Source organism: Sparassis crispa, assembly GCF_003851025.1.
Source record: "Sparassis crispa DNA, contig_000000F, whole genome shotgun sequence".
Taxonomy (NCBI): Eukaryota; Fungi; Basidiomycota; class Agaricomycetes; order Polyporales; family Sparassidaceae; genus Sparassis; species Sparassis crispa.
The window spans coordinates 1,971,188-1,994,657 of NW_020939747.1; the positions used below are offsets into that span (position 1 = coordinate 1,971,188).

Here is a 23,470-nt window from a genome sequence, read left to right on the forward strand (position 1 = left end):
CTGCTCACCAACGTCGCAGAGACTTCAGTGCGGCCCGCGACGGACGGTTGTCCTCAACGTACCTGTAACACGTGGAGTCAATCTCCGAAACCCTTCACTTCGCTGTATCATATATCCCGAACCCTGGCTATGTTCATCATGTCGAGATATGCGGACCGCGTTATGGAACAGTCCACCTTGGTACACAGGTGAACTGAGCAGCCATGGTATCCCTCCTTTCGTCATACGTGCCAAGATATCTTTTATTGATTCGATGTCATGGTGAGGCAGTACAAGTACACATCTAATTGCCTTATGGTCGCGTGCAACAAATCCATCAACAGACGCGCCGTGTGGGTGATGGTGGATGACGGAAGCTGGATGCCTCCAGGTGAGGTGTAATCTCCGGCATGTAGTATTAAAACTTACCGCAGAATTCACCGATAGTATCTTAGATAACACGGTCAGCTTCGAGGGCTATCATCTCCCTATACAGAACCTGACTCGAGCTCAGAGAACTCACTGCTGCATGTTGGGAATGAAATTCCCTGTCGGTGACTTGACTCATAAGTCAGGAGATTTACAACGTCATGAGCGATCATCTCGTAGCCCTCGTATTGATGGGGATAATCAGTGCAAGGCAGTTCATAAAGGTCTGCTCACATAGAAGTACGTACCATTACTCAACTCTCACCTCCATCTTCGACTTGGTTGATAGCGTGAACGCTGTATACACCCGGGCTGGAGTAATAGTTGCCTGAACGGTGCAACCAATTGGGTCCCATCTACTCATATGCAACCTGCTCACTTCCACAGGTGCATTCACCAGGCTCGCGCGGATGTACCAAGAAAAAGAGGGAATAAGGAGAACACCAGCAGTGTACTTCGTGGCTCACCGAGAATGAGAGTGTACGGGGAGGTTCTCGGGGAGGTTCTCGATCAAAGTGAGTGAACTGTGACTTGGAATGTGAGGCCTGCCTGAAGAAAAATGCTGACGTGCAATTTCATTGATATTATTCTCCGCTGTTTTTAAGGCGGGGGCCCCGATACCTCAATGTCTACAGGTATTTCCGTGCGATCAACACAGCGCCCTATCCTGGTGTTACGAGGCTCAACGGTACGGACGTCATTTCCAAGTCACCACCGGTTTCTCCCCAGAAGGGAGGCATGCATGGATGCAAAATGGCACTGTCATTTGACGTTCCTATTCACGTAAGCTGCTGGAGTTGAGCGTGTTCCGTGTGAGACTGTGAGGTGAGCAACTGTCTCTCAAGCTCACAAGATTAGATCCGATGACCGTCATCACAAAATAGACCTCACAGTTCTTTGATGGCTTCGCCCAACTCCGCCCGACTTGGTAAATGTCGTAGAAGGCGGTGACCACGGCAAGGTCCTGCAAAACTGTATCGTTCTGGATCTGCGATGTCTCAATGCGCAAAAATCGTGCCGCAGGTGTGCCCAAAGCCTAAACGCGTGCCGAAGAATGACCCGGCACCATACAAGGGACGCACTATGGGCACTGTCCGGGACCCAGCACGGTCGCGGCCCAGCAGCTTCTGCACGAAGATGGAGTGACCCGGGTACAGTACGTTGAGTTTGTCGCGCTCGCAGGACACGATAACCACGCGGTTGGCGTCAGCCCGCGGACGCAGTTCTGAGCCTTCCATCTCCAATGGAAAGATGCGTAACGTACCGCTCCGGTCGATATTCTTCGGCAGCAGGCGACGACGCCCGCTGTAGTCCAAGGATGCACGGTCGCAGATCGTTTTGCTGCTAGGCGCTGCGGGGCCACGAGGCTATCGCATTCTCAATAGGGCGACGGCGAATTGTGGTCGGGGGGCACACGCGTTCGGGTCGAACGTAAAGGCACCCCTGGACCACGAACATCGCATCTTCCCTCCCTGTCGTCACACACATCGCGGCGAGGGCTGCCGTGCAGGGAAACAGCGATAACCACTCTGATGTCGACTTCCACTCCTGCCAGCGGATATCGGTCTGCCGTTGTGTGACTTCTGTTCAACGGCACAGCATCCGACGACCTCCAAGCATCACGCCAGTGGCGCTGTGTACGTGCCATATGATACATTCTACACCTAGATGATACGATAGAATTTCGGGTCGGAGGACCGTGCAGACGATAACGCACCGTAGGTTCTACGAAATAGAGCAGGTAGCAGCTATAGATGATGGCTGGTCAGAAGACTACATATACAACGACTAGGTAAACACCGACAGCAAATAATATATCAGCCAGTGGGCTAAGTAGGGTAGCAAGTTGGGCGTTGGGCGTGTGGACGGGCCATGCATGTGCGTCTAGGACGTGCAGATCAAAGTTCGAAACAGGCGAAATAAGACGGGGATGCACAGCTGAGATAACATACGACGCGATTAGGGGATTAGGCACAGTGCACACAGCAGCGAAAAGTTCAGATGCCCGACGACAGTCCGAACGAACAAGAATTCACCCGCGCAGGACAAAACAACACAACCCAATCCCAATCCAAAGAAGAAACGTAACCAAAACCAGAAAAAAAAACAACGAAAGAAAAGCAACGAAGGTTCGGCTCTGACCACACTCACCGCCTCTTGCTCAGCTTCTTCCCTAAACCCCTCGCCGCGTTGGCAACAGCCGCCAACCGCTCCCGCTCCCTCTCCCCCGCGTTCGCATTCGCCGACGGCACATGCTGCACAGGCGGCGGCGCGCGCACATGCGCATGCGCATGAGCAGACGCGGGGGCCTCCCCATGCATCGGCGCCCCAATCACGCTCACGCGCTTCCTCAGCACATTCGGCGCGCTCACCATCGGGATCGCCTGCGCGCGCGCCTGGCTGAGGCTCATGCCCACGCTCTGGCTCTGGCTGCGCGCCGCCACCGCGCTCGGGAGCGGCGCAGCGTGGGCCGCGGGCGTCGAGTACGTGTGCGCGCGCGCGAGGTCCGCGACGCCGTTCGCGGGGGCCACACGCGCGGGCGACACGCGGCGCCGCCGCAGCTCCTCGAACGGCTGCAGCGGCGCGGGCATCACGAGGCGCTTCGGGATGTGGCGCGGCGGGAGGGACGCCTGCGACTGGTGCGAGCTGACCGACGGCGGCGGGAGCGCGATGTCCGGCGCGAGGATCCCGACGGGCTCGAAGCGCACACGGGAGGCAGAGGGGCGGAGGGGCGGCGGCGGCGGTGCGGGCTGTTGTTGTGCGGGATAGGCGTGTCCCCGGGGCTCTGACGGGGACATGCTCGAGTGCCGTGGAGGGTACTGTCCCTGCGGCTCCAACGGAGACATGCTCGAGCGCCGGGGCGGGTACTGCGCCTGCAGCTCCGAGGAAGAGCGCGATTGCCTGCGAGCCGGGGCTTGCTGAACGGGGTACCCGTTCTGGGCGGGCTGCGGCACACGGGGTCCGGGTACCTGCACCTGCACCTGCGCATCCGAAGGCGACAGATACGATCGCCGCCCCGGCGGGGCGTACTCGGCAGGGGACGGCGCGGGCGAGGGGTATTGCGGCGGCGTGAGCGAGCCTGACGGAGAGGCCATGAGCGAGTGGCGCCGCATTTGGTATTGAGCCTGCTGGGGCGACTGGTATCGAGGCTGCGGCTGCATCTCGTACGGAGGTTGCTGATGATGATGATGGTGGTGGTGGAGCTGCTGAGGTTGCGCATGAACCTGCGGCGGAGGCTGAGGGGACCGCGAAGACGCCCGCGCACGCCCATAGGCATTCTGAGGCTCGGGTTCGCGGGGCACTGCAGCGTACTGATCATAAACCAGAGCCTCCTGCTGCTGCTGTTGTTGAGACTGAGGCTCAGGCCGCGGGGGCGGCAGCACCTGCTGTAGAGGCGTAGAACGCGCTTGCGCATACTGATCATAGACGACGCCCTGCTGGTGGTGATGCTGGTGATGGTGATGGTGGGCCTCAAACTGCTGATCAGCCTGCAACCGCGGCGGGCGTTGCTGCTGCTGTTCAGCCTGGAACCGAGGTGGTCGCTGCTGCTGGGGTTGCGGCCGCTGTTCAGCTTGGAACCGCGGCGAGGGATGCTGCTGCTGCTGCTGCTGCTGCTGTACCGCCAGCGCTGGACGTTGTGAAAGCGGCTCGGACGGCATCCGGCGGGGCTGCAGAGGCTGCGGGATCAACGGCGGCTGCACGTCGAGTGCGGGCGGGGACTGATAGGGCGAGAACGAGGGAAAGATCTGGCCGGGCGAGATCCCGAAGGACGTCGTCGCGGGGTCGACGTGTTTCCTGCGCGCCGCCTACACAATATTCCACAGTCGACGACGACGCGCGCGAAGCAGACACATATATCGCAGTCAGCGCCCGGCGCCACAGACGCGTAACGAGCACAACGGACGCACCTCCCGCTTCTGCGCATGCACCTGCGCGGGCCCCGGCGGCCGCTTGTGCATGTGCGTGTGGTGATGCTGCTGCTGAGGATGCGCCGACGCCGGACCCTGCGCCTGGGACTGGGGGAGCAGCGGCTGGGGCGCGACGCCGCCGCGCTGGCTGAGCCCGCGCTTGATGGCCTCGTACGGGCCATCGTGGTGCCAGGCGAGGCCGCGCGGGTCGGTCTCGTCGAGCTCGTCGACGCGGTCGAGGTCGAGCGCGGCGTTGCTCGGGCGCCGGCTGCGGGTCGGCTGGATCTGGCCCGGGCTGAGACTGTTGGTGTGGGCGAGCGTGCGCTGGGGCTGGGGCTGAGAGCTGGAGGGGAAGGGCGCGGAGACGCTGCGGGAGAGCGCCGCCTCTGCGGGGGGCGGGGGCCGTGCGCGGAGCTCGGCGGCGGAGATGTGTGAGGGCGGGAAGGGGCGCGCGGGGGTGATGGGAGAGGGGGCGGGTGCAGGTGCCGATGGCGGCGTTAGTGCGGATAGCGATGTTGGTACGGGTGCAGATGGGGGCGGCGCAGGTGTCAGTAGGGTAGACGTAAGTGGAGCGTTAGATGGAGCCTGTGCCTGCACAGAAATGAGCGACGGAGCTGCGGGTGCTGGTGTATGCGCTGGGGTGATCGCCGGGATCGCATCTGATGTGGATAGCGGTGTACCATTTGGGAAAGACGACCTGCTGGCGGGAAAGTACTCGCTGGGCACGGAGGACCTGAGGGAACTAGATTCGGCAGATGTAGGTGCAGTGTCCACGGAGGAGGGATACGGAGAGAAGAATGAAGAATTAGATAAACCGGGTATATTGTGAGGCGGTATGAAGGGGGTGTTTAGCGGGGAAGAGCTGGAGCTAGATTCGGAGGAGATGGAGGGGGGCTGCCAGAAGATCTGGGGTGGGGCAGTGGAGGATGTAGATATTTGTGGGGTATAAGGTTTGCGATAGATGGCTGGGGGAGACGAGGAAGTAGATGAGGAGGGAAAGGGAGGGACGACACCTGGGGACGGGGGACGAGGATGGAGAGGATGAAAGCCAACGCCAGGTTGGTGACCGAGCGGGATGGGGAGAACGGGCTGCCAGGCAGGAGTGAGGACGGGGGCGACAGCTTGTGCAGAAATCACGGGCGTGGAAGCGGGAAGCTGGACGTAACCAGACATGCTCGACATCAGGAGCGGGTTTTCGCGGGGATCTGGAGAGAATGCGGGGTCGTTGAAGAGGCTCTGGCGCACCACACGGGAGTCGTGTGCGGTCATCTTGGCGAAGTTTGTGGGGAGGGCATGGTCGACGGGCGAGTACGGGGGCGGAGGAGGAGACGGGGAGAGTTGTTTTGCACGGTCATCATCATCGTCGTCGTCGCCATCGTCGTTGTCGTTGTGGAGAAAGGTGAGCACGGTCTGGTCGTCGAGCGAGACCGAGTGGGCGTGAGCGAACATGGCGGGCAGGAGAGAAGAATAGGAATAATGGAGAGCGGCGACCTGGGCACGGCAACCGTCGCCGCCAGATCAGGCAACGGCCACGTGCGCGTGTTCCCAAACGCGCGCGCCCGCCACGCGACCGTTCATGATGGACGTCCACACCGTCCGCGCAGAAATCAAGGGCTGGGAGCGCGACTTCCGCCAGAAACACGGCCGCGATCCCTCTGTCGACGAGATCAAGGCTCAGCCAGCAATAGGTAGGCCCTTTCTATTGTCTTCGCTGCCCCGCTGACCGCGTCGCAGCCGCAAAGTACAAGCTCTACAAGTCGCTTTCCAAGGCCGCGTCCTCCTCCCTGCCACCCAAGAAGGCCCCAGTCAAGGTCGATGCCCCGCTCCTCACCACCAACCCCTTCTCTCCCTCCAAGAAACGCCCCGCCCCGCCGCTCGTCCTCGCGCGTCCCAACCCGTTCAAGACCCCCACAAAGCCCAAGGCAAGGCACACCCGACGCGACGTCTCTCCCGATCCCTTCCTCGCACACACCTCCCAGCCAAGGGAGCTCTCCCCCGACCCCTTCCCGCTCATCCAGCCCCTCACCAAGCAGCCCGACCCACCCGCCGTGAGCTCCGCCGTCTCCCGCGCCCGCAAACGCCTCCGCGGCGAGCCCGTCTCGCCCTCCCCGGTAAAGGAGAAGCGCGCCCGCGTCCTCCACCCCGTCCCCAGCCACAGCGGCCTCTCGCCAGATCGCGATCCGGACCCCAACCACTCCTTCCTCGACAACACCCCCGTCAAGCCCCCACCCGGCCGCAAGTCCTTCAAGCTCCTCTTCGACGAGCTCCCACCGGCTGAGCAGTCCCGCCCGCGTGCGCCGCCCACGAGGACCCAGTCGCGCGCAGGCAATTCCGCGCACCCCGACTTCTTCGCGACGCACTCGCAGTCGCGAGCTAAGCTGCGCACAGTCTCTCCCACCTCAGACGAACCAAAACCTGTCGCCTCGTCCAGCGCCCAGAAACGCCCCGCCGTGCCTCGCGCACCCGTACCGCGGAAGAACGACCTCCACTCCGAGATCGCCCCCTCCAAAGGCTATCCGACGCGTCCCGCCCTCCCCAACTCAGCCAAGCGGCCCCGCCCGCCCGCAGACGACTCCGGGGAGCACGCCCGCCAGAGCCCGTCCCCCTCCACCCCGCGCAACACCTTCCTCAACCTCCCGCTCCTCCCCCCGTCTCCGCCCCCGGCAGACACGTCGAAAGACCGGTACGACCCCAAGGGCAAGGGCAAGGCCAAGGCCAAAGCGACCTTCAGCCGGAAGAAAGCCCGCGTGCTCCAAGAGGCGACGGGCGCGGACGAGGACGACGAGGACGAGGACACGGAAGACGAGCCCCGCGTCAAGGTCGTCGAGCACGCCTGGCATCGCCGCCCCTCACCCGACGCGGACGCGGACTCGGACGAGTGGCGCCCCCGCCCCGACGCGCAGCCCGAGGCCGTCCCCGCCGCGTCGCTCGAGACCCTCTCGATCGACCTCCCGGACGAGCTGCGCCGCGTGCTCGCGCTCGACCCCGACGCCGTGCGGGCCGACGCGCAGAAGGAGGCGCGCGTCGTGCGCGGGCTGCTCTATGGGCGCCGCGGCCATTACGATGCGCAGCGCGGCGGGGAGGTGTGGGGCGTCGGCGAGGTCGGCGAAGAGGCGTTGGGCGACGGAGAGGACCGGGGCGGGGCTGGGGAGGAGGAGGACGAGTGGGAGGGCGAGGGCGTGCCCTGGGAGGTTGGCGAGCTGTAGTGCTTCGTGCTGGGAGCGAGCGCGGTGGCTTTGCACCCCTCGGTTTATGTGCTTACTGGACTCACGCTTCGTAGCGAGATTCCTTGTCACTAGGAACCTCTACAGGAGACGATCGTACAATAATATTTGTTTTGAGGAGCACACAGGCCGGACGACTGACAGCGTCGGCCCCACATACCGCGATTAATTCTAGGGCCCTCCTTGAAGGCCGTGATTGCCCAGTGTTCACTGAAATGCGAAGAAAAGTTTGCGTTTCGACGAGGCCGACGCATCCGCGGGTTTCCCAATTGGTTTGGTGAGTCCGTCGCTGGCATAGTGGGAGTCCACAACAGATTGTACTTCTTTCATGATAGCCTACACCGTTCATGATTGGTTTGAATGAGTGGTGCCCGGGACACGAAGGGAGAAAAACATGGAGGCAGTGACACAGACGACTTGCAATCGACGCTAGAGAGTGGCCGCTCGATACGTAGTAGCATTTACACCAATTAAAAATACACGATACAATCAGTACTGTAGGCGGAACATGAACTGGAAACTATACTGCTTCGTGTCAGGGTCCCAATGCGACCAATTCCAGTACCCCGCGTCGTCCGACTCGTCCTCAATTTCTCGCGCGGGGATCCTGAACGCAATCGTCTCGTACGGCTCCGCCGCGACCTAACACAGCGGCGTCCCATCAGCACACAGCACGACCCAAACAACGAAGGAGTACCCACGATCAAATACTGGTACGCCTTATTCGGCGGCTCCCTTTTCTGCTCCCACGCGCTCATGAAGCGGCGGCGGGGCACGACGCCGGGCTTGATCTGCGGGAGGTGCACCTGCACCATCATGCCCTCCTTGCCCGTGTCGCGGTCGCGCACCTTCGTCACGCGGTACCCCGGCCGCCCGATCTTGAGAAACACCTTGCGCTGGACGGCGCTCTGCGCGGGCGCGATCATCAGCTGCGTCTCCTTGAGGTCGCGCGCCGCGCGCCGCGCGAGGTTCGTCTGGTGCTTCTTCCCCTGCGTGTGCGCGAGGTACGACCCCTCGTTCGTGTGCAGCGTCAGGCAGAGCCGACACTCGAGCGAGCCGAGGTGGTTCCGCAGGATGTACGGGTCCTGTGCGGGGTGGGTGAGCCGGACGTGTGGTGAGTGCGTGTGGGTTAGAGCGCACCTTGGCGAGGTCGATGGTCTCCAGCGCGAGCTTACGCAGCCGCTCGCGCCGGTCGACGTTTGTCTCGGACGCACCTGCGACGCCTCCGCCTCCGAATTTTGAGCCTACTCGATTCTAACGTGCAAATGAGCGACAGCTGTTGTGCGCCTGCCTCCGACGACGCTTACCTGGTAATCTGCAGAAGACCATCAGCATGTAACTACACATAAGTGCAAAAAAAGACGTACCCATTTGAGAGACGTAAACTTATCGCAGATATACGGTGAAGTGTGCCGGACGGACGTGCTCAGCGTCGACGTCGAAGAGGAAGGAGAATGGCTGATGTAAGCACGGTGCGTAACTTTCAAGATCACCTCCACGTGCCAGATCTACCATCCCGATCGATGGATGTTAGTGCAAAATTTGGTCTAGCGAACGCACACACTGCAAGTTTGCTCTCTGCTCGAGGGTGCTCGCCTCTCACTCACACTTTCCCTTATTCGAACTGCAGACGTGATACATAAAAAACATCACTAGCGCTGTACGACAATCACGTCAATTTCCCGATTGACCATGGCTGCGAGCAAGAAACGCGCTCTGGAGGAGGCAGCGGATAGCCCCAAGGCCAAGAAGAAGAAAGTGGACGATGCGGGAATTAAGCAAAAGGCGAGCACTGGGAAGCCTGTGGCGTCCACCTCGAGTGTTGTGCAAGAGGAGGTGGACTTTCCCCGCGGCGGCGGGACGAGCTTCACCCCGCTGGAGGTGAAGACGATCCGCGCCGAAGCTGCGAAGGAAGCGAACGAGGAGCTGTTTGGGGTATGTTGCACGCACGTATGTCTCAGGAATGCGTGTAAACTGAATTGTTGTCTTAGGATGGGGCGCAGACGCCTGCGAAGCGGGCTAGGCGCAAGTCGGATGTAAAGGGGACGGGGAACAAAGCAGCTAAGGGGGACAAGGAGGAAACGATCCGTGTGGAACACCTGAACTACAAGGTTCGTCTCGCACATGTCATTGAACGACCGTACGCTGAACTACGCATAGCGAGTAGCCGTAGGCATGAAAATACTCGGCCAAATCGTGTCCGTCGAGCCGCTGGGGCTCATCATATCACTGCCCAACCAACTCTTCGCGCATGTGCCCATCACCGAGATATCCACCCAGCTCACAGGTCTACTCGAGGCCATGGACGAAGACGAGGAGTCGTCCGCATCGGACGAAGAAGAGGAGGAGGAGCGTTCAGAGTCGCGAGTACCGGACTTGTTCGAAATCTTTCACCCAGGGCAGTATGTCCGCGCAGTGGTGAGTGCTGTGCACGCTGCTGGGTCCACAGACGGCTCGGGGCTCGGACGCGCGAGGGACGGGGTGCAGAAAGCTAGCCGCAGAGTGGAACTGAGCCTCATCCCTAAGAAAGTGAATGCGGGCGTAGTAAAAGCCGATCTCAGAGCAGGATTCGTATGTATCCTCCCATTCGCTACAATATTGCATTGACACCCATTCTCAGACCATGTCTGCCGCTATCAAAAGCGCCGAGGACCACGGCTACATCCTTGACCTTGGTCTATCCGATGTCACCGGGTTTTTATCGTTCAAGGACGCTAAGAAAGGCGCATTTGAGCATCCACGAAAACTCCGTGTCGGACAGCTTCTAGACGTCTCTGTCACGAAGATGTCCGGAAATGGGCGCACCTGCTCAGTTTCAGTAGATCCGCAAACATTTGCGTCTACCTCTGTAAGTTATTCTCGCATTTTTTTGGTTGTCGCTCATAGTTCGCAGACTTCGGAAATTACGAACGTAACGTCAGTACTTCCTGGGATGCTCGTTCAGTCACTAGTCACTGCGGTGCTTCCTGAGGGACTGAACCTGCAAGTGATGGGATATTTCGGTGGTACCGTCGACCGATACCATCTATTACCAGGTAATCCCGAGGATCACTACAAGTTAGGACAGAAACTCAAGGCGAGAGTTCTTTACGATATCAGCCCGTCAACGCCACCGAGGTTCGCATTGTCCGTGGCGGATCATGTGCTCAAGCTCTGCACGAACACCGTTGTAGGGCCAGACGAAACTCAGACGGCAAGCTTGCAGGAGGCGTATCCCATTGGGAGCTTCCTGGATGCGGTCAAAGTGACCAGAGTGGAGACGGAACGGGGTCTTGTGGTGGAAGTATCTCCTGGAGTGGAGGGTTATGTTCATGTTGGTTTTCCTGTCCAATTTCTGTCTCTGTACCTGACTGAATATTCCACTCACAGATTTCGCAAACTTCGGACGAGCACGTTCCTGCCTTGTCATCGTCGTCTGGTCCTTGGAAGGTCGGAACAGTCCACAGAGCCCGTGTTACCGGTTACTTTCCTTTCGACGGCTCTCTGCAGCTCTCACTGCGACCATCCATCCTCGAGAAGAAGTTTCTGCAAGTGAGCGAGCTTCAAGTCGGGGAGATTATCAAGGGGACTGTGAAGAAACTCACCGACTCTGCGATGTTCGTATCAATCTCAGGCAGCGTCGATGGTATAATATGGCCCAATCACTATGCGGACATACAACTAAAGCATCCTCAAAAGAGATTCAAACCGGGTGCAAGTATCAAATGCAGGGTAGGCTCGATTACCCGAGTATTTATGTTTTTATTCTGAGGCGCATTAGGTTTTCGTAGTGGACCCTGAGCGCAAGCGTGTCGTTCTCACCGCCAAGAAGACACTGCTCGACTCTACCCTTCCGATCGTTTCAACACCAGAAGATCTGAAAATAGGGCTAGTGACCCATGCCGTTGTGTTCAAGGTGTCCGAGAGGAGCTTGCAAGTCGAGTTCTACAACCACATGAAAGCGGTTGTGCCGGCACGTGAAGCGAGGTATGCACTTGCTTTCTGTAAATTCTGTTGTCTCAAGGGTCTCTGTCAGCGAAACAGCGGTTGGTCCGCTGTCTAATGCCTTCCCAGTTGGAAAGGCTGTGCAGGTCAGAATCATTTCCGTCGACTCAGAAAAGCATCGTGTTATTGCCAGTATACGGCAAGCGTCGCCCAACTTCAAGGCCGCTAATACGGATATCAGCGGGGTAGAAATCGGAGAGACCGTCGAAGGCGTTGTCTCAGAAATCCACAAGGACAACGCTGTAATCACGCTTCAGCCAACCCAAGTCCGGGCTTTGATCTCTCTGAACAACCTAGCGAAGCGACAGGACAAGTCGGTTGCTCACCTTCGCGTATCTCTCAAAGTTGGTGAGAAAATTCAGGACCTTATCGTCGTGTCGCGAAATCCCGAGAAGGGCATCGTCATTGTTGCTGCAAGGCCTACGAAAGAGACTGTCTCTCATCACCAGCCGATACATTTGGACACCGTCCAAGTTGGGGACTCAGTCAGTGGCAGAGTCATTCGCCATAGCCGCAAAGGTGCCCTAGTGAAGTTGAACCACTCTCTTACTGGATCTTTACATCCCACGGATGTGTGCGACGAGTACGAGGCCGGTAATCCTTTCCCTACGGTTGATTCTATCGTCCATGGCGTTGTCGTGGCGGTCAATAAGGAGAGCCGACAAATTGCGTTGTCCACTCGATCGTCGCGTGTCCATACAGATCGGGGAACATCTGTAGTTGACCCCGAAATCACCAGCGTGGATTCTCTCAAGGTAGGGCAGACGATCAGAGGGTTCATCAAGAACATAGCAGAACACGGCCTCTTCGTCATGTTGGGTCGTGACATTGATGCTAGAGTTCAGATCAAAGAGCTCTTTGATGAGGCAAGTTTTTCAATGAATCATTGACAATGTAACACACACACATATTTTTTGAACAGTACGTCAAGGACTGGAAGAGCCGATTTGCGGCAAACCAGCTCGTCAAAGGTCGTATCCTCAGGTATGTTGCGTTCAATCGCCGCATGCTTGTGCTCATTTGTAACCCTAAGTGTCAACGCTGAAAAGAAGCAGGTGGAGATCTCGTTCCGCTCTGGAGACCTCAAGCGAGAACCTCGCTCAAGTATCACACTTGCCGACCTTTCGGAAGCGCAGAAGGTAGAAGGTCGGGTCAAGAAGGTGGAAGAGTATGGACTTTTCATTGAAGTCGACGGTTCAAAGATTAGTGGTCTATGTCACAAATCAGAGGTACATAGGTGTTCCGCTCTCTGTCATCCTTGAGCTGAAAACTTTCCCCAGCTTTCCGACAACAAGGACGCAGACGTGACTTTGGCTCTTCGGAGTTTCCGAGAAGGAGACCGTGTCAAGGCTATTATCCTGTCCATCGACGTGGAGAAACGCCGCTTGTCTTTTGGCCTCAAGCCTTCATACTTTGCAGACGATGACTTCCAGTCCGGCAAAGAATCCGAAAGCGAAGACGATCACCATGGTGCTCAAGCATTTGGTGTTGTCGAGGACGTTAATGAAGAGTCTGAACACGATGAGGATTCCGGTAACGACGACCAAATGGAGGATCAAGATTTAGAGGCAGACGAAGACGTTGACGTTGATGATGATGGAATGGACGTGAATATGCACATTCAATCCGACGCTCCGGACCAGGGGCACCCTTCACTAGAAACCTCTGCTACCGATCGCCCAGCGATCTCTCTCAGCTTGAAAGATGGCTTTCAGTGGTCTGCTACTAACCAAGACGATGGTGAAGATGTGTCAATGGAATCATCTTCTGGTGAAGACGAGGACGATGATCAAGGACGCAAGAAGAAGAAGAAGCGGAAACGGAAGGAGATCGAGCAGGATCTGACTGCTGATATGCACACAAAAGTCCCGGAGTCGAACGCGGATTTCGAACGGGTCCTCTTGGGATCACCCAACTCTTCGTACCTATGGGTTCAGTACATGTCCTTCCAACTGCAACTCTCCGAGGTCGACAAAGCGAGAGAAATTGCGCGACGTGCTCTACGAACGATCAACTTCCGCGAAGAGCAAGAAAAATTGAACGTTTGGATAGCTCTGCTGAACCTGGAAAACATCTATGGCACAGAAGAGACACTCGAACGCACCTTCAAGGATGCGGCACGGCACAATGATTCCAAGACTATCCACCTGCGTCTTGCTGCCATTCTGGATCAAAGCGAGAAGGTAGAGGTGAGTCCAAATCCTTTCTTGTAAATTTCGAGCAAATGATAACGGTCGAACATAGAAAGCAGAGGAGCAATACAAGCGGACTTGCAAGAAGTTCGGACAAAGCTCAAAGGCGTGGACGCTGTTTGGAGAATTCTACCTGAAGCATGACAAATTGGAAGAAGCAAGAAAGCTCATGCAACGAAGCCTTCAGAGTCTCGAGAAGCGTAAACGTGAGCATTTGTTTTTCATTCTTGTTGGACAGTCTCTGATCGCTTTTCTGCAGACCTCAAGACTATTTCAAAGTTTGCTCAGCTGGAATATAAATTTGGTGATCCAGAGCGTGGGAAGACTGTTTACGAGGGTATTATCGACTCGCACCCCAAACGGTGGGATCTATGGTCCATTTACATAGATATGGAGGCAGCGCAAGGTGATATCATGAACTTGAGGTAGGTAAATCCACCCTGCGATCGGGCAAGCATCTGATGGAATTGTTCAGGAACCTCTTCGACAGAGTTCTTGCGCAGAAGATGACCAGCCATAAAGCGAAGTACGTTTACTGTTGTCCATTCACCTCTATGTTTGAGACTAACTGTCTGACAGATCATTCTTCAAGAAATGGCTGGAATTGGAACGTCGGCTAGGCGATGAAGACGGTGCTGCAGCTGTGAAAGCGAAAGCGATTGAATGGACACAACGCAATTCCTCGTAACTACTGTAATACAATCAATATCATCATAGTGCGAGCCAGTGTCATAGTATTTAGCCGCAAATATACCGCAGTGCACGATAAAATCATGGAGTAAGTTAGACTAAGATGATACGGAAATGCGAACACGAAAGGAGTGAGTGGGAGATGTCGACAGCTAAGCCAATATGGGTATATGGCAATAAATACGAAGGAGTGTCATGAACGCGATCTTGTTCGCTCATGTCCAGATGGCGAATCAAAGTCGGGAAGAGGTCGCCGAGTGCTCATGGAGCTGGCCACCTGACGCTGCCAGTCATCCAATTGCGTCGACAAGTGCTCGAATTCCAAAGCATTTTCCGAACTGGACGTGCTTGCTGGACGTTCCGATATACCAGATATAGGGCGACCATGGCCAAAGGCTGGCTGGTCAGCTTCCAGCAGTAATCCGATTTTGTGCGACAGCTGCTCATTTTCGCGTTTGAGGGTGGTGTTCTCATTGCTGAGGCGCTCCAGCACGGTCTCGTCGTGGCTGCCTCGAGCAATGACCAGGGAATTTTGCAGCCTTTCGACGTCCGATTCAAGTTCTTCAATACGCGATAGACGTTCATCGGATTCTTGTTGAGATGCGATGACGTTGTCACGCATGTGTTCCAGCTCGCGTTCCAAGGTATCAATGCGCAGTCGTAGCTCCCTGTTATCGCTGTTGAGCCGCTGGACCTGTCGCTGAGCGTCTACTAGCTGGGTACGCAGAGCGTCGTGGCTATCGTCTGATGAGGGGGTATTACGGCCGTTAATCCTTCGCGAACCTGGCTCCGTGCTTGATCCACGCTCAATCTCGGACTGCATACTCTGATTGAGGGCCTTTTGCTTGGTCAACTCGTCTTTCATCTTGCGCATCATTTTTTCTGTTCCCCTGCGGTCAGGAGAGTCAGATCCAATAAATCTAATAAATTGTACATAGACGCTCACTTGACATAATGAACAGCAAGTTGATAATCCTCCTCTAACTGCTGCAAACGCGCTTTATAACTGGCCTCGGTCTCCTCGAGCTTCTGCTCAGCTTCGAGCGCACGCGCATCCGATTCACTGTCCACGCCGTTGCGCATCGGACTCCGCGAATTCCGCAGCCGGTCGAGTTCGGCAGATAGACTCTCAACCTGGGACTCTGCATCCTGTTTCTGCTGCAACGCGGACTGCAGCCCCCTTTCGGCGATCTCGTTCTGGCGAGTCTGCTCAGATAACTCGCGTTCGAGTTGCGCCAGCCGCGAGGAGGAAGCACCATTACTTCGTAAATCATCACCGTCGGCGACGATCCCGTTCTCCGCCAAGAACTTCCGCATGGTGCCCCACCGAACGTCAGCAGATGAAGCCTCTCTGATGCGCGACTGGATCTCTGCCTCTTTCGCAGCCAAGTCTCTCCGAAGGCGACCGCTGTCAGCGAGTGTACTAGAGAGCTGAGCACGTAGACCAACAACTTGACACCGGAGCGACAGCGCCTCCGACTCCGATTCCCGAGTTTTCCGGCGCTCCTCAGCAAGCTCGCTCTGAATTTCATCAGTGCGACGAGAGGCATCCTTTGCCATGTCGTGCAGAGAGGCTGCCTCCTGCTGCAGAGCAGCAATCTTCTCCTCATGGCCACGCGACATACGGTCCTCATCACGCTTGAGATCGCGATGGGAATCAAGCAAGTCGCCCAGACCACCAGTTGTCAGCGCGCGGAATGCATCCGCCTCCTCGCGAGACTTGGCCCACGAGTTCTCCACATCCGCAATGCGTGCCCTCGCAGACTCAACCTCCGTGGTACGCGCCTCGAGTTCTCCACGAAGCTCTGCAAGATCCGCCTCGAGCTGAGTGACCTGTTCCTGAGCATGGAGATTGTGGGCATCAACTTCCTCCGCACGTGCAGAAGATGTCTGCAACGCGGTGCGTGCCTGTTCAAGAGCACGGACATGCTGATCCCGGGAGAGCAACAATTCCTCGATCTGCGACTGAGCTTTCAGATAATCTGCCTCACGCTGTTCTAGGAGCGAGCTCTGAGTGAGCAGTCTCTCTTCCTGCTCATGGAACGTGGATTCCATGGCGGAATGCTTGTCCTGCAACGTTCGATGCGCTTCTGTGGTCCGGTCATGCGACTGAGCAAGCACGTCGGCGCGACTTGAGGCGTCGTCAGCCCGTGCCTCAGCTTGCTCTAGGAGTTTGGTCTGCATTGCAAGAGAGTCAGCGAGCTCCTTGATCTTGCGGTCCTTCTCCGCTTGCTCTGTCATGACAGTCGACAGCTGGCCCTCTAAGTCAGCGACGCGCTCACGGTCCAACTTCTCAAATTCCATCGTGGACGCAGCTTCCAGCGCAGCCACCTTTGCGCGATAGAATGCCGTCTCCTGGATCGCACTGGTTCGTAGTCGCTCAGCTTCGACCACACGCGCTGAGGCCTCCTTCGCCTGCTCGACGACGCTGGCCTGTTCCAACGAGATCAGACCACGCGATCAGCCAACGCGAGTCACCGAAACCCACCTGCAGCTTAGCCTTCAATTGTTTAAAGTTGATGACCATTTCCGTCACCTTTCGACCGTCTATGTCGTCAGAATCCACCCGGGACGCAAGCTCCTCCTCTGTCCCCGTATATACGAACCCAGAGCGCGACGCCTCGGACAGCGCGGCTCGCATCCATGCCTGTTTCTTCTTCAAGACCTCCATATCAGCCTCCTTATCCTTCAGATCTCGGATAAGGTCAGCAGTCAAGTTCCCGGTAGAGCCTGGCTTGTGCGCATAACCATTGGGCGTTGGAGAACCAGGCTTCCCGCTGTAGAACGCCTCCAGCGGGACCCTGCTGCGCTCGACATTTGGCGACGGACTTCGCGCAGCCATCCCATTCCTCGCCATCGCGACATTCGCCATACTCATGGGCTGCATGGTATCGTGTCCTTCGCCAGAAACTGGAGATATAGCACGGCCCACATTATACGTCGGGCTCTTCGCGCGACCGTGCTCTGGAGACATCGCCCGCTCCCGCGCATGGGGCTCTGACGAAGACGCATCCGGACTGCTCTCACCGTCCTCTTCATCTTCGCGCTTCGGCCGCATTGGCGCCTTGCCCTTGGCGATACTCGACAGTGACTGTGGTGCGACGCCGTTGGGACCCTTGCCAGACCGCAAGCTCGTAGGCGACATGGCACGGCGAAGATCCTCGGCGTCCGACATCGTCTCGGGCGACATCGAACGGACACCGTTGATGACGCCACTCGGAGACGTATTCCCGTATTGCTGCGTGCCTGGCTGACCAACGGAAGACTTCCTGGCATTAGTGGGAGGACCTGACGGAGGTGGTTTGTTGGAATCTGGGTATTTGATATGTTCTGCGGTGAACAAAGGATGCAAGTCAGTAATTAGACGGCATAGAAACACGAAGGTTTACGAACTGGTATCCAAAACATGAATAATGGTTGGGTCTTCAGGCTTTGCGGGATTCAACGATTCCCCACCGAGACCACCCAAGACGAATACCCTCGAGCCCATTGACGCCATAGCATGCCCAGACCGAGCACTTGGTGAAGGGCCCATCTTCTGGAACATATACCACCGCTGGTCTGCAAGTGTCATGTACTCGCGTCAAACAACAGTCAGTTGAACAAGGATATGCACTTACTGGAGATCTTGAAAGCGCCAAGGTCACCCAAGTCTTTCCCGTCAACCCCCCTTCCGCCATAGACATAGATGACATCGTCCACCAGAGATGCAGCATGGCCTTCCCGAGGGGAAGGAATGTACCCAATGCATGTGAGTTCCGACCACGTATTGACAATGGTATCGAACACCCAAGTGTCATTGTAGTGGTACTGACAGTCCGTTCCACCAAAACTGCAAAAAGTGTATAAGATTGCTAAATAAAGTTAGAATAGATGAGAACGTACAGATAGATCTTGTCCCCATAAGTCACGCAGACATGGCCTGTCCGTTGCGCAGGTCTCGGTGAGCCCTCCGCTGGCTCAACCAACTCCCACGCCGCCTTCGTTCGCACTGAAAAAGGTGAAGTTCGATTACGACATAGTGCAATAGACATAAGACATACGTGAATTGAGATCGAATGCCCATAAGTCGTTCAAGAATTCTCCGTCTACCTGGCCTCCAAACATGTAGAACTTGGATCCGACCATGGTAACGGCATGGCCGTACCGTCCCACGGGGCCAGGCCCGTACACAGCTACACGGGTCCACTCGCGAGAGACTGGACTAATTTTGTAAACCCGCTGTATGGTATAAAACACCAAAACGCACCAAGATTAAGGAGGTACAACCCGTCATCCTGCTTATCTCCCGGCTTCGCCTTGTTGTTAGTCTTCGTGTCTCCACCCCACACAATAAGCACGCTCCCAACGAGGGCGCTCGCATGGCCCACCCGCGGTGATGGGACCTCCCCGGCAGTCTGCAACAGCGTGGCGGACAGATCTCGCGTCGACAAGAGATACAAATCATTTCGGACGGCCTCGCGCACAAGACCGCCAAAGAGGAAGAGCTCCCCCGTTGCCGTCGCCGTAGCGGGTAGAGCATGACCATAGCGAGGGAATGGCGATGGCGAGGGATTCGTTGGAGGCGCCACGCCGGGCTTGGGAATCGTCACCGGGGGCGGGAGGACGAGACGGCGTTGCGACCAGGGGTACGCCGAGCGCTGCTGCTGTTGCTGTTGTTGTTGCTGCTGCTGCTGCTGCTGCTGTGGAGGTAGCGGCTGTTGCTGGACGAGCTGTGAAGAACTTGGCTGGGGCTGGGTACCAGCTAGCGAAGGCGACCCGTTGACCTCCGCACCGACATTTCCGTTCCTGTTGGGCCGCTGCTGGACTTGAGGTGGCAGGCCATTCATGCCCATGGCAGGGCTCCCGCGCCCGTTGAGAGCACTGGACGGTGTGGAATCAGACGTTTTGGATATGTGTCGGGGTGGATAAATGATGTGCACGCAGCGTGTGTCGCGCCTGGCAAAAAAAACGACAACTCACCTCTCATAACTGCTCTCCTTGGACAGCTGCTTTTGAGGCTGGGCCGGTTGAGGCTGCTGTGACGCACCTATTTGTGCGAGGGCGGCGCTGGGGGACTGGACGATCGCAGGGACGGTTGCGGGTTGTGGTGCATGCTTCTTCCTAGAGAAGAAGGACATTCTTCTAGGTCTTCTGCTTGCTAGAAGGGACTGTATGGCTGCTAGAGTAGTGGTTGAGCAGCGTTAGAGAGGGCGGGACCGGAGAGAGAGGGAGAGGAGCGTCCCGCCTGGTTGGCAGAACAGACAGTGGAAAGTGGAAGTGATATCCTCACAACCGCTCAGCAACACGCTGATGGCCGTTTGCCTCTATTTGCCCGGATCCTTTTTCCCCTTATCGAGCCAACATCTCTCAAATATTTCTCCTCATTTTGTACGTCGCCGAATCTATACTGCGTCGCTATATATGACGGATTCGAATACATATGTTCTTTCTACTCGTCAATGATTTTGCGGTAGCAACAAGAATCGCCTGCATGGTGCTACCAACCATCTGATCATGAACTATAATATAACGTTAACCCTGATATGAATGGGCAGTGGGCACACTTCTTCGCCAGTTAGTCAGGATCATCACCGGCAGTAGTTGAACAGGTTCGAACGATTGCTGGAAATGCGATAGAAGCCAACGTAATATTCCGTCTTATTGTTCTCTCGACGTAACAGCGAGTACTACTGCTTCGGAGGGACCATTCATCGATCCGCGAACCTCATACTGGCGTCTTCAGTACGTATCATCACGAAAATAATTTTGCAAGGGACCGACGTGTGGTTCTGCCGACCACCGGATCGAACGACGTGCATTCTTCCAACAAGAAGCAATGTCATTGAGAAACACAGGCAGAGCCACATACATCTCATTACGGCGGCCTGCCTGACTTGGAGGGTCTCGTCAACAGCGAGATTACTCGTGCTGGTCATGTCGCCAGTCACGAGTCCGAGCCCAGCATCACGAAAAGTGTCCGAAGGGGAGTGGACCTGTAGAATCAGTATCGCTCAGAATTGGCATCACCTTCTTGACATGACGGGGCGCAGGGTGATTGACTGATTCCTCCCAATATCACGGATGGTTTGCCACACGCCTGGGAGTATCTTCATTTGCTACAAGTGAGTTTCATAATGTTCGGAAAGCGGAGGACTTAAAACATACTGTCATGTGGGTGCTACTCGTTCCAAGTGATGATATCGTCCTGGTTTTCGGAGTCGTGATCACGCTTGCGATGTTTCATCAGCCGCTCGCGGTCGGGGAACAGTCTGTTACATTGCCCTAACGCGCAGATAAAGATGGCTGTCCTGGGATGTGTCATGGCACGTCAGCAGGTCCGGGGACAGGGGAGTCTGAAAGGCAGTGAACCAACGAACTCCTTAGGGTTTGTGACCTTGGCATGAGCGGACTGCGACTGCAACTCGTCTGGGGTGGTCGTCACTGAAGAGGCTGTGTAAGTACGCGAGCGTACCGGAAAGAGTGACTTACGGTCTTGAAGCGCAGGAGTAGAAGGGAGGACGGACGGAAGGTGGTTCATGGCAGGAGGCAAGCACCGTCACATTCGTCACGCGTCGCGTTCGCTGGCGGCCCGGTCGACTCCAGCAGCGGCGACGAAGACGACGACGACGACGACGACGACGACAACGTCTGGATGAATGGAGAACACCCCGACGCCGGCGACAGAGCATCCTCCTCGGCCGTCTTCTCCTTCAACGCTTTCCTCGCATCCTTCGCGCCATCTTCAAGTCCGCCGAGGCAGGCGACGTCGACGTCGCGACCCCTAGCGCTGACGGATAACATGAGGCCTCCACGCAGCGCATTCTCGTCGACCATCTCTTCCACAGCCGGACGAAGCACATTGTCACGCTTGGGTCATTCTCCCAAGTCCCACAACTTCGATTTCTCTAGTGGGCGACCCGTACACCCCGTGCATATGCAGCAGAAAGTCGAACAGCCGCGTCCGCTGCCCGTTCTCCGCTGGTTCACCGGTACGCACGCTCGCAGATCCTCCAAGTCGCACCCGAGCTCTCCAGGTCACTCGCGCACCGCGTCTCCACCCCGCTATCCGTCCTCGGCGCCACCCTCACCCTCCACCCCTTCCTCCGCGACCTCAGCTCTCGCCGACGCCCTCCACGATGACCCCCATCTCGTACAAGCCCATTCGCATCTGGAGGCTCAACAGATACATATGCCCGCTCGCCCAGAGGCCGCTCGCCTTCCTCCAAACCTCCGTCCATACCGGCCCCCATCATACCTCTCCGACCTCGCTCGCAGTACCCTCCCAACCGCAGGTCTCTCCTCAACTCCATCCGTGTCTTTCTTATCTTCAACGTACACCGACCCGTTCGATAACCCCTTTCCAGAGGAGTCCGAGTACAACCCTGACCTCGACGTGTTCTACAGCCCGACCCCTGTGCCACTTGTGATACCCCACTCGCCCGCCCGAGCACACCTCAGCAGCTCACCACCGACGCTCTTCCGCGGCAGATCCGCTTCGGTTGACACGCTTCGGTCGATTCAGGAGCGAGGACGGGGCATCCATACCACACCCCCACAGGCACTCAGGTTCCCGACCTTGCCACCTTCCATCCGCAACTGGTTTAACCCAGAGGGCTCCGACAACAAAGAGAATTTACATCCTTTACTGAGCGAGCAGGATCAGGCCGAGAGTCCAGAGGCGGAGAGGGATCACATCCGGCAGAAGTGTTCGTATTGCCCTACTCTTTACATGCACTGTTCTCATATAGTTCGACCAGACAAATCGCCGCAGAACCCGTTAGTCTTCTGCCATGGTCTGCTCGGCTTTGATACGGTCAATCTAGGGCCGTCGATTGCACCTTTGCAAGTAGACCATTGGCGAGGGATCAAGGACGTCCTTCGGTCAAACGGCGTCGAGGTGGACTCTTTCATAGATTTCTAGCAGACAATTGACTGACATCAGCACCAGGTCCTTACCACACGTGTTCCAGCTACCAGTTCTCCAATCGATCGCGCCAAGGTACTCCTGGCGACAATCAGCGAGGCGTATCCAGGTCGGAGCGTCCATCTTGTCGGTAAGCAAGGTACCGCCCCCTCGTATTGAGTGCTTATTAGACTGCAGCAATACAGGACACAGCATGGGCGGGCTCGATTGCCGATATCTGACGACGCACCTGACGGACCGGCCCTTCAAGGTACTGTCAGTAACAACCATCTCGACCCCGCACCGCGGCTCGTCATTCGCAGACTACTTCCTGTCGACTATCGGCCCATCCCGCCTGCCGTCCGTACTCTCCCTGCTCGACCTCCTCCCGAACGGGGGAGGCGACGGACAGGCGTTCGAGTTTTTGACGGTGGAGAATATGCGTCGGTTCAATGAGCGGACGCCGGACGTACCCGGGGTCAAGTACTTCAGCTGGGGCGCAACGTACGACCCTGGTCTGATCGACACGTGGAAGTAAGTGTGCTGCTCTTCCTATGAGCGGACCCGGGCTGATGCTTCTTTCTTCTTTCGAAGATGGCCGCACTCGGTGATCATGGAGAAAGAAGGTCCCAATGACGGGCTTGTCTCGCTCAAGTCGGCGAAATGGGTACGTTTGGTTTCTTGCTTGTTGGATATCTCCATGGTTGATATATATCTCAGGGCACGTATCTTGGCACACTGGAGGATGTGAACCATCTGGACCTCATCGGCTGGGTGAACACAGCGCGGTACAAGTGGGCGGAGATCATGGGCCGCGAAGTGAAGTTCAAGCCCGCGACGTTCTACCTGGGCATCGCAGACCACCTGGCGCGCGTCGTGGAGGGCCAGGACGCGCCAGAAGTGGCGCAATCTAGTGCGGATGGTGAGGCACACGAAGTTGATACAGCGAAGCGGGAGCAGACAAGGAAGGAGGGTGAGCGGGCGGAGATGGCGGATAGTCTCGCAAAGGGAAGCCCGTCCGTGGAGAGGGGACGCGTCGGTGAGCGGGCACAGACTGATGAGCGGCGGGGCGTATCGTGAGTATCCCTAAAAGCTGTCGGTGCGAGCGAGGGTGTTGTCGTTCCTCTTCTAATGTTCATGATATACCCCGTTACTTGTATAGGACCGTATAATAAAACG

The 23,470-nt window shown here is 57.0% G+C and overlaps 7 protein-coding genes across 7 annotated transcripts; 3 read left to right on the top strand and 4 right to left on the bottom strand.

Moving 5' to 3' along the window:
• Window positions 1-2,555: 2,555 nt before the first annotated feature.
• Window positions 2,556-5,765, bottom strand: SCP_0106840 (hypothetical protein; the record flags this gene model as incomplete). Its single annotated transcript, XM_027752914.1, has 2 exons — window positions 2,556-4,214; window positions 4,317-5,765. 2 exons carry the CDS (start codon window positions 5,763-5,765, stop codon window positions 2,556-2,558), a joined length of 3,108 nt encoding a protein of 1,035 aa, XP_027608715.1.
• Window positions 5,766-5,895: 130 nt separating this feature from the next.
• SCP_0106850 (hypothetical protein) lies at window positions 5,896-7,522 on the top strand (the record flags this gene model as incomplete). Its single annotated transcript, XM_027752915.1, has 2 exons — window positions 5,896-6,004; window positions 6,051-7,522. The coding sequence occupies 2 exons, from the start codon at window positions 5,896-5,898 to the stop codon at window positions 7,520-7,522; spliced, it is 1,581 nt and encodes a 526-aa protein (XP_027608716.1).
• Window positions 7,523-8,029: 507 nt separating this feature from the next.
• Window positions 8,030-8,911, bottom strand: SCP_0106860 (Pre-mRNA-splicing factor sap62; the record flags this gene model as incomplete). Its single annotated transcript, XM_027752916.1, has 5 exons — window positions 8,030-8,182; window positions 8,242-8,625; window positions 8,681-8,794; window positions 8,848-8,855; window positions 8,908-8,911. The coding sequence occupies 5 exons, from the start codon at window positions 8,909-8,911 to the stop codon at window positions 8,030-8,032; spliced, it is 663 nt and encodes a 220-aa protein (XP_027608717.1).
• Window positions 8,912-9,232: 321 nt separating this feature from the next.
• Window positions 9,233-14,404, top strand: SCP_0106870 (rRNA biogenesis protein; the record flags this gene model as incomplete). The annotated part of the gene is made up of 15 exons (XM_027752917.1): window positions 9,233-9,475; window positions 9,532-9,651; window positions 9,701-10,111; window positions 10,161-10,388; window positions 10,434-10,853; window positions 10,910-11,251; window positions 11,301-11,506; window positions 11,556-12,390; window positions 12,447-12,508; window positions 12,558-12,753; window positions 12,805-13,713; window positions 13,769-13,922; window positions 13,976-14,141; window positions 14,192-14,242; window positions 14,296-14,404. The coding sequence occupies 15 exons, from the start codon at window positions 9,233-9,235 to the stop codon at window positions 14,402-14,404; spliced, it is 4,452 nt and encodes a 1,483-aa protein (XP_027608718.1).
• A 195-nt stretch (window positions 14,405-14,599) lies between these two features.
• Window positions 14,600-19,526, bottom strand: SCP_0106880 (predicted protein; the record flags this gene model as incomplete). The annotated part of the gene is made up of 9 exons (XM_027752918.1): window positions 14,600-15,296; window positions 15,353-16,839; window positions 16,895-17,736; window positions 17,800-17,967; window positions 18,027-18,238; window positions 18,292-18,397; window positions 18,450-18,605; window positions 18,656-19,269; window positions 19,369-19,526. The coding sequence occupies 9 exons, from the start codon at window positions 19,524-19,526 to the stop codon at window positions 14,600-14,602; spliced, it is 4,440 nt and encodes a 1,479-aa protein (XP_027608719.1).
• A 1,040-nt stretch (window positions 19,527-20,566) lies between these two features.
• Window positions 20,567-20,926, bottom strand: SCP_0106890 (hypothetical protein; the record flags this gene model as incomplete). The annotated part of the gene is made up of 3 exons (XM_027752919.1): window positions 20,567-20,696; window positions 20,766-20,829; window positions 20,878-20,926. 3 exons carry the CDS (start codon window positions 20,924-20,926, stop codon window positions 20,567-20,569), a joined length of 243 nt encoding a protein of 80 aa, XP_027608720.1.
• Window positions 20,927-21,322: 396 nt separating this feature from the next.
• Window positions 21,323-23,371, top strand: SCP_0106900 (Lipase 2; the record flags this gene model as incomplete). Its single annotated transcript, XM_027752920.1, has 6 exons — window positions 21,323-22,094; window positions 22,146-22,285; window positions 22,337-22,442; window positions 22,498-22,825; window positions 22,886-22,958; window positions 23,012-23,371. The coding sequence occupies 6 exons, from the start codon at window positions 21,323-21,325 to the stop codon at window positions 23,369-23,371; spliced, it is 1,779 nt and encodes a 592-aa protein (XP_027608721.1).
• Between the last annotated feature and the right edge of the window lie 99 nt (window positions 23,372-23,470).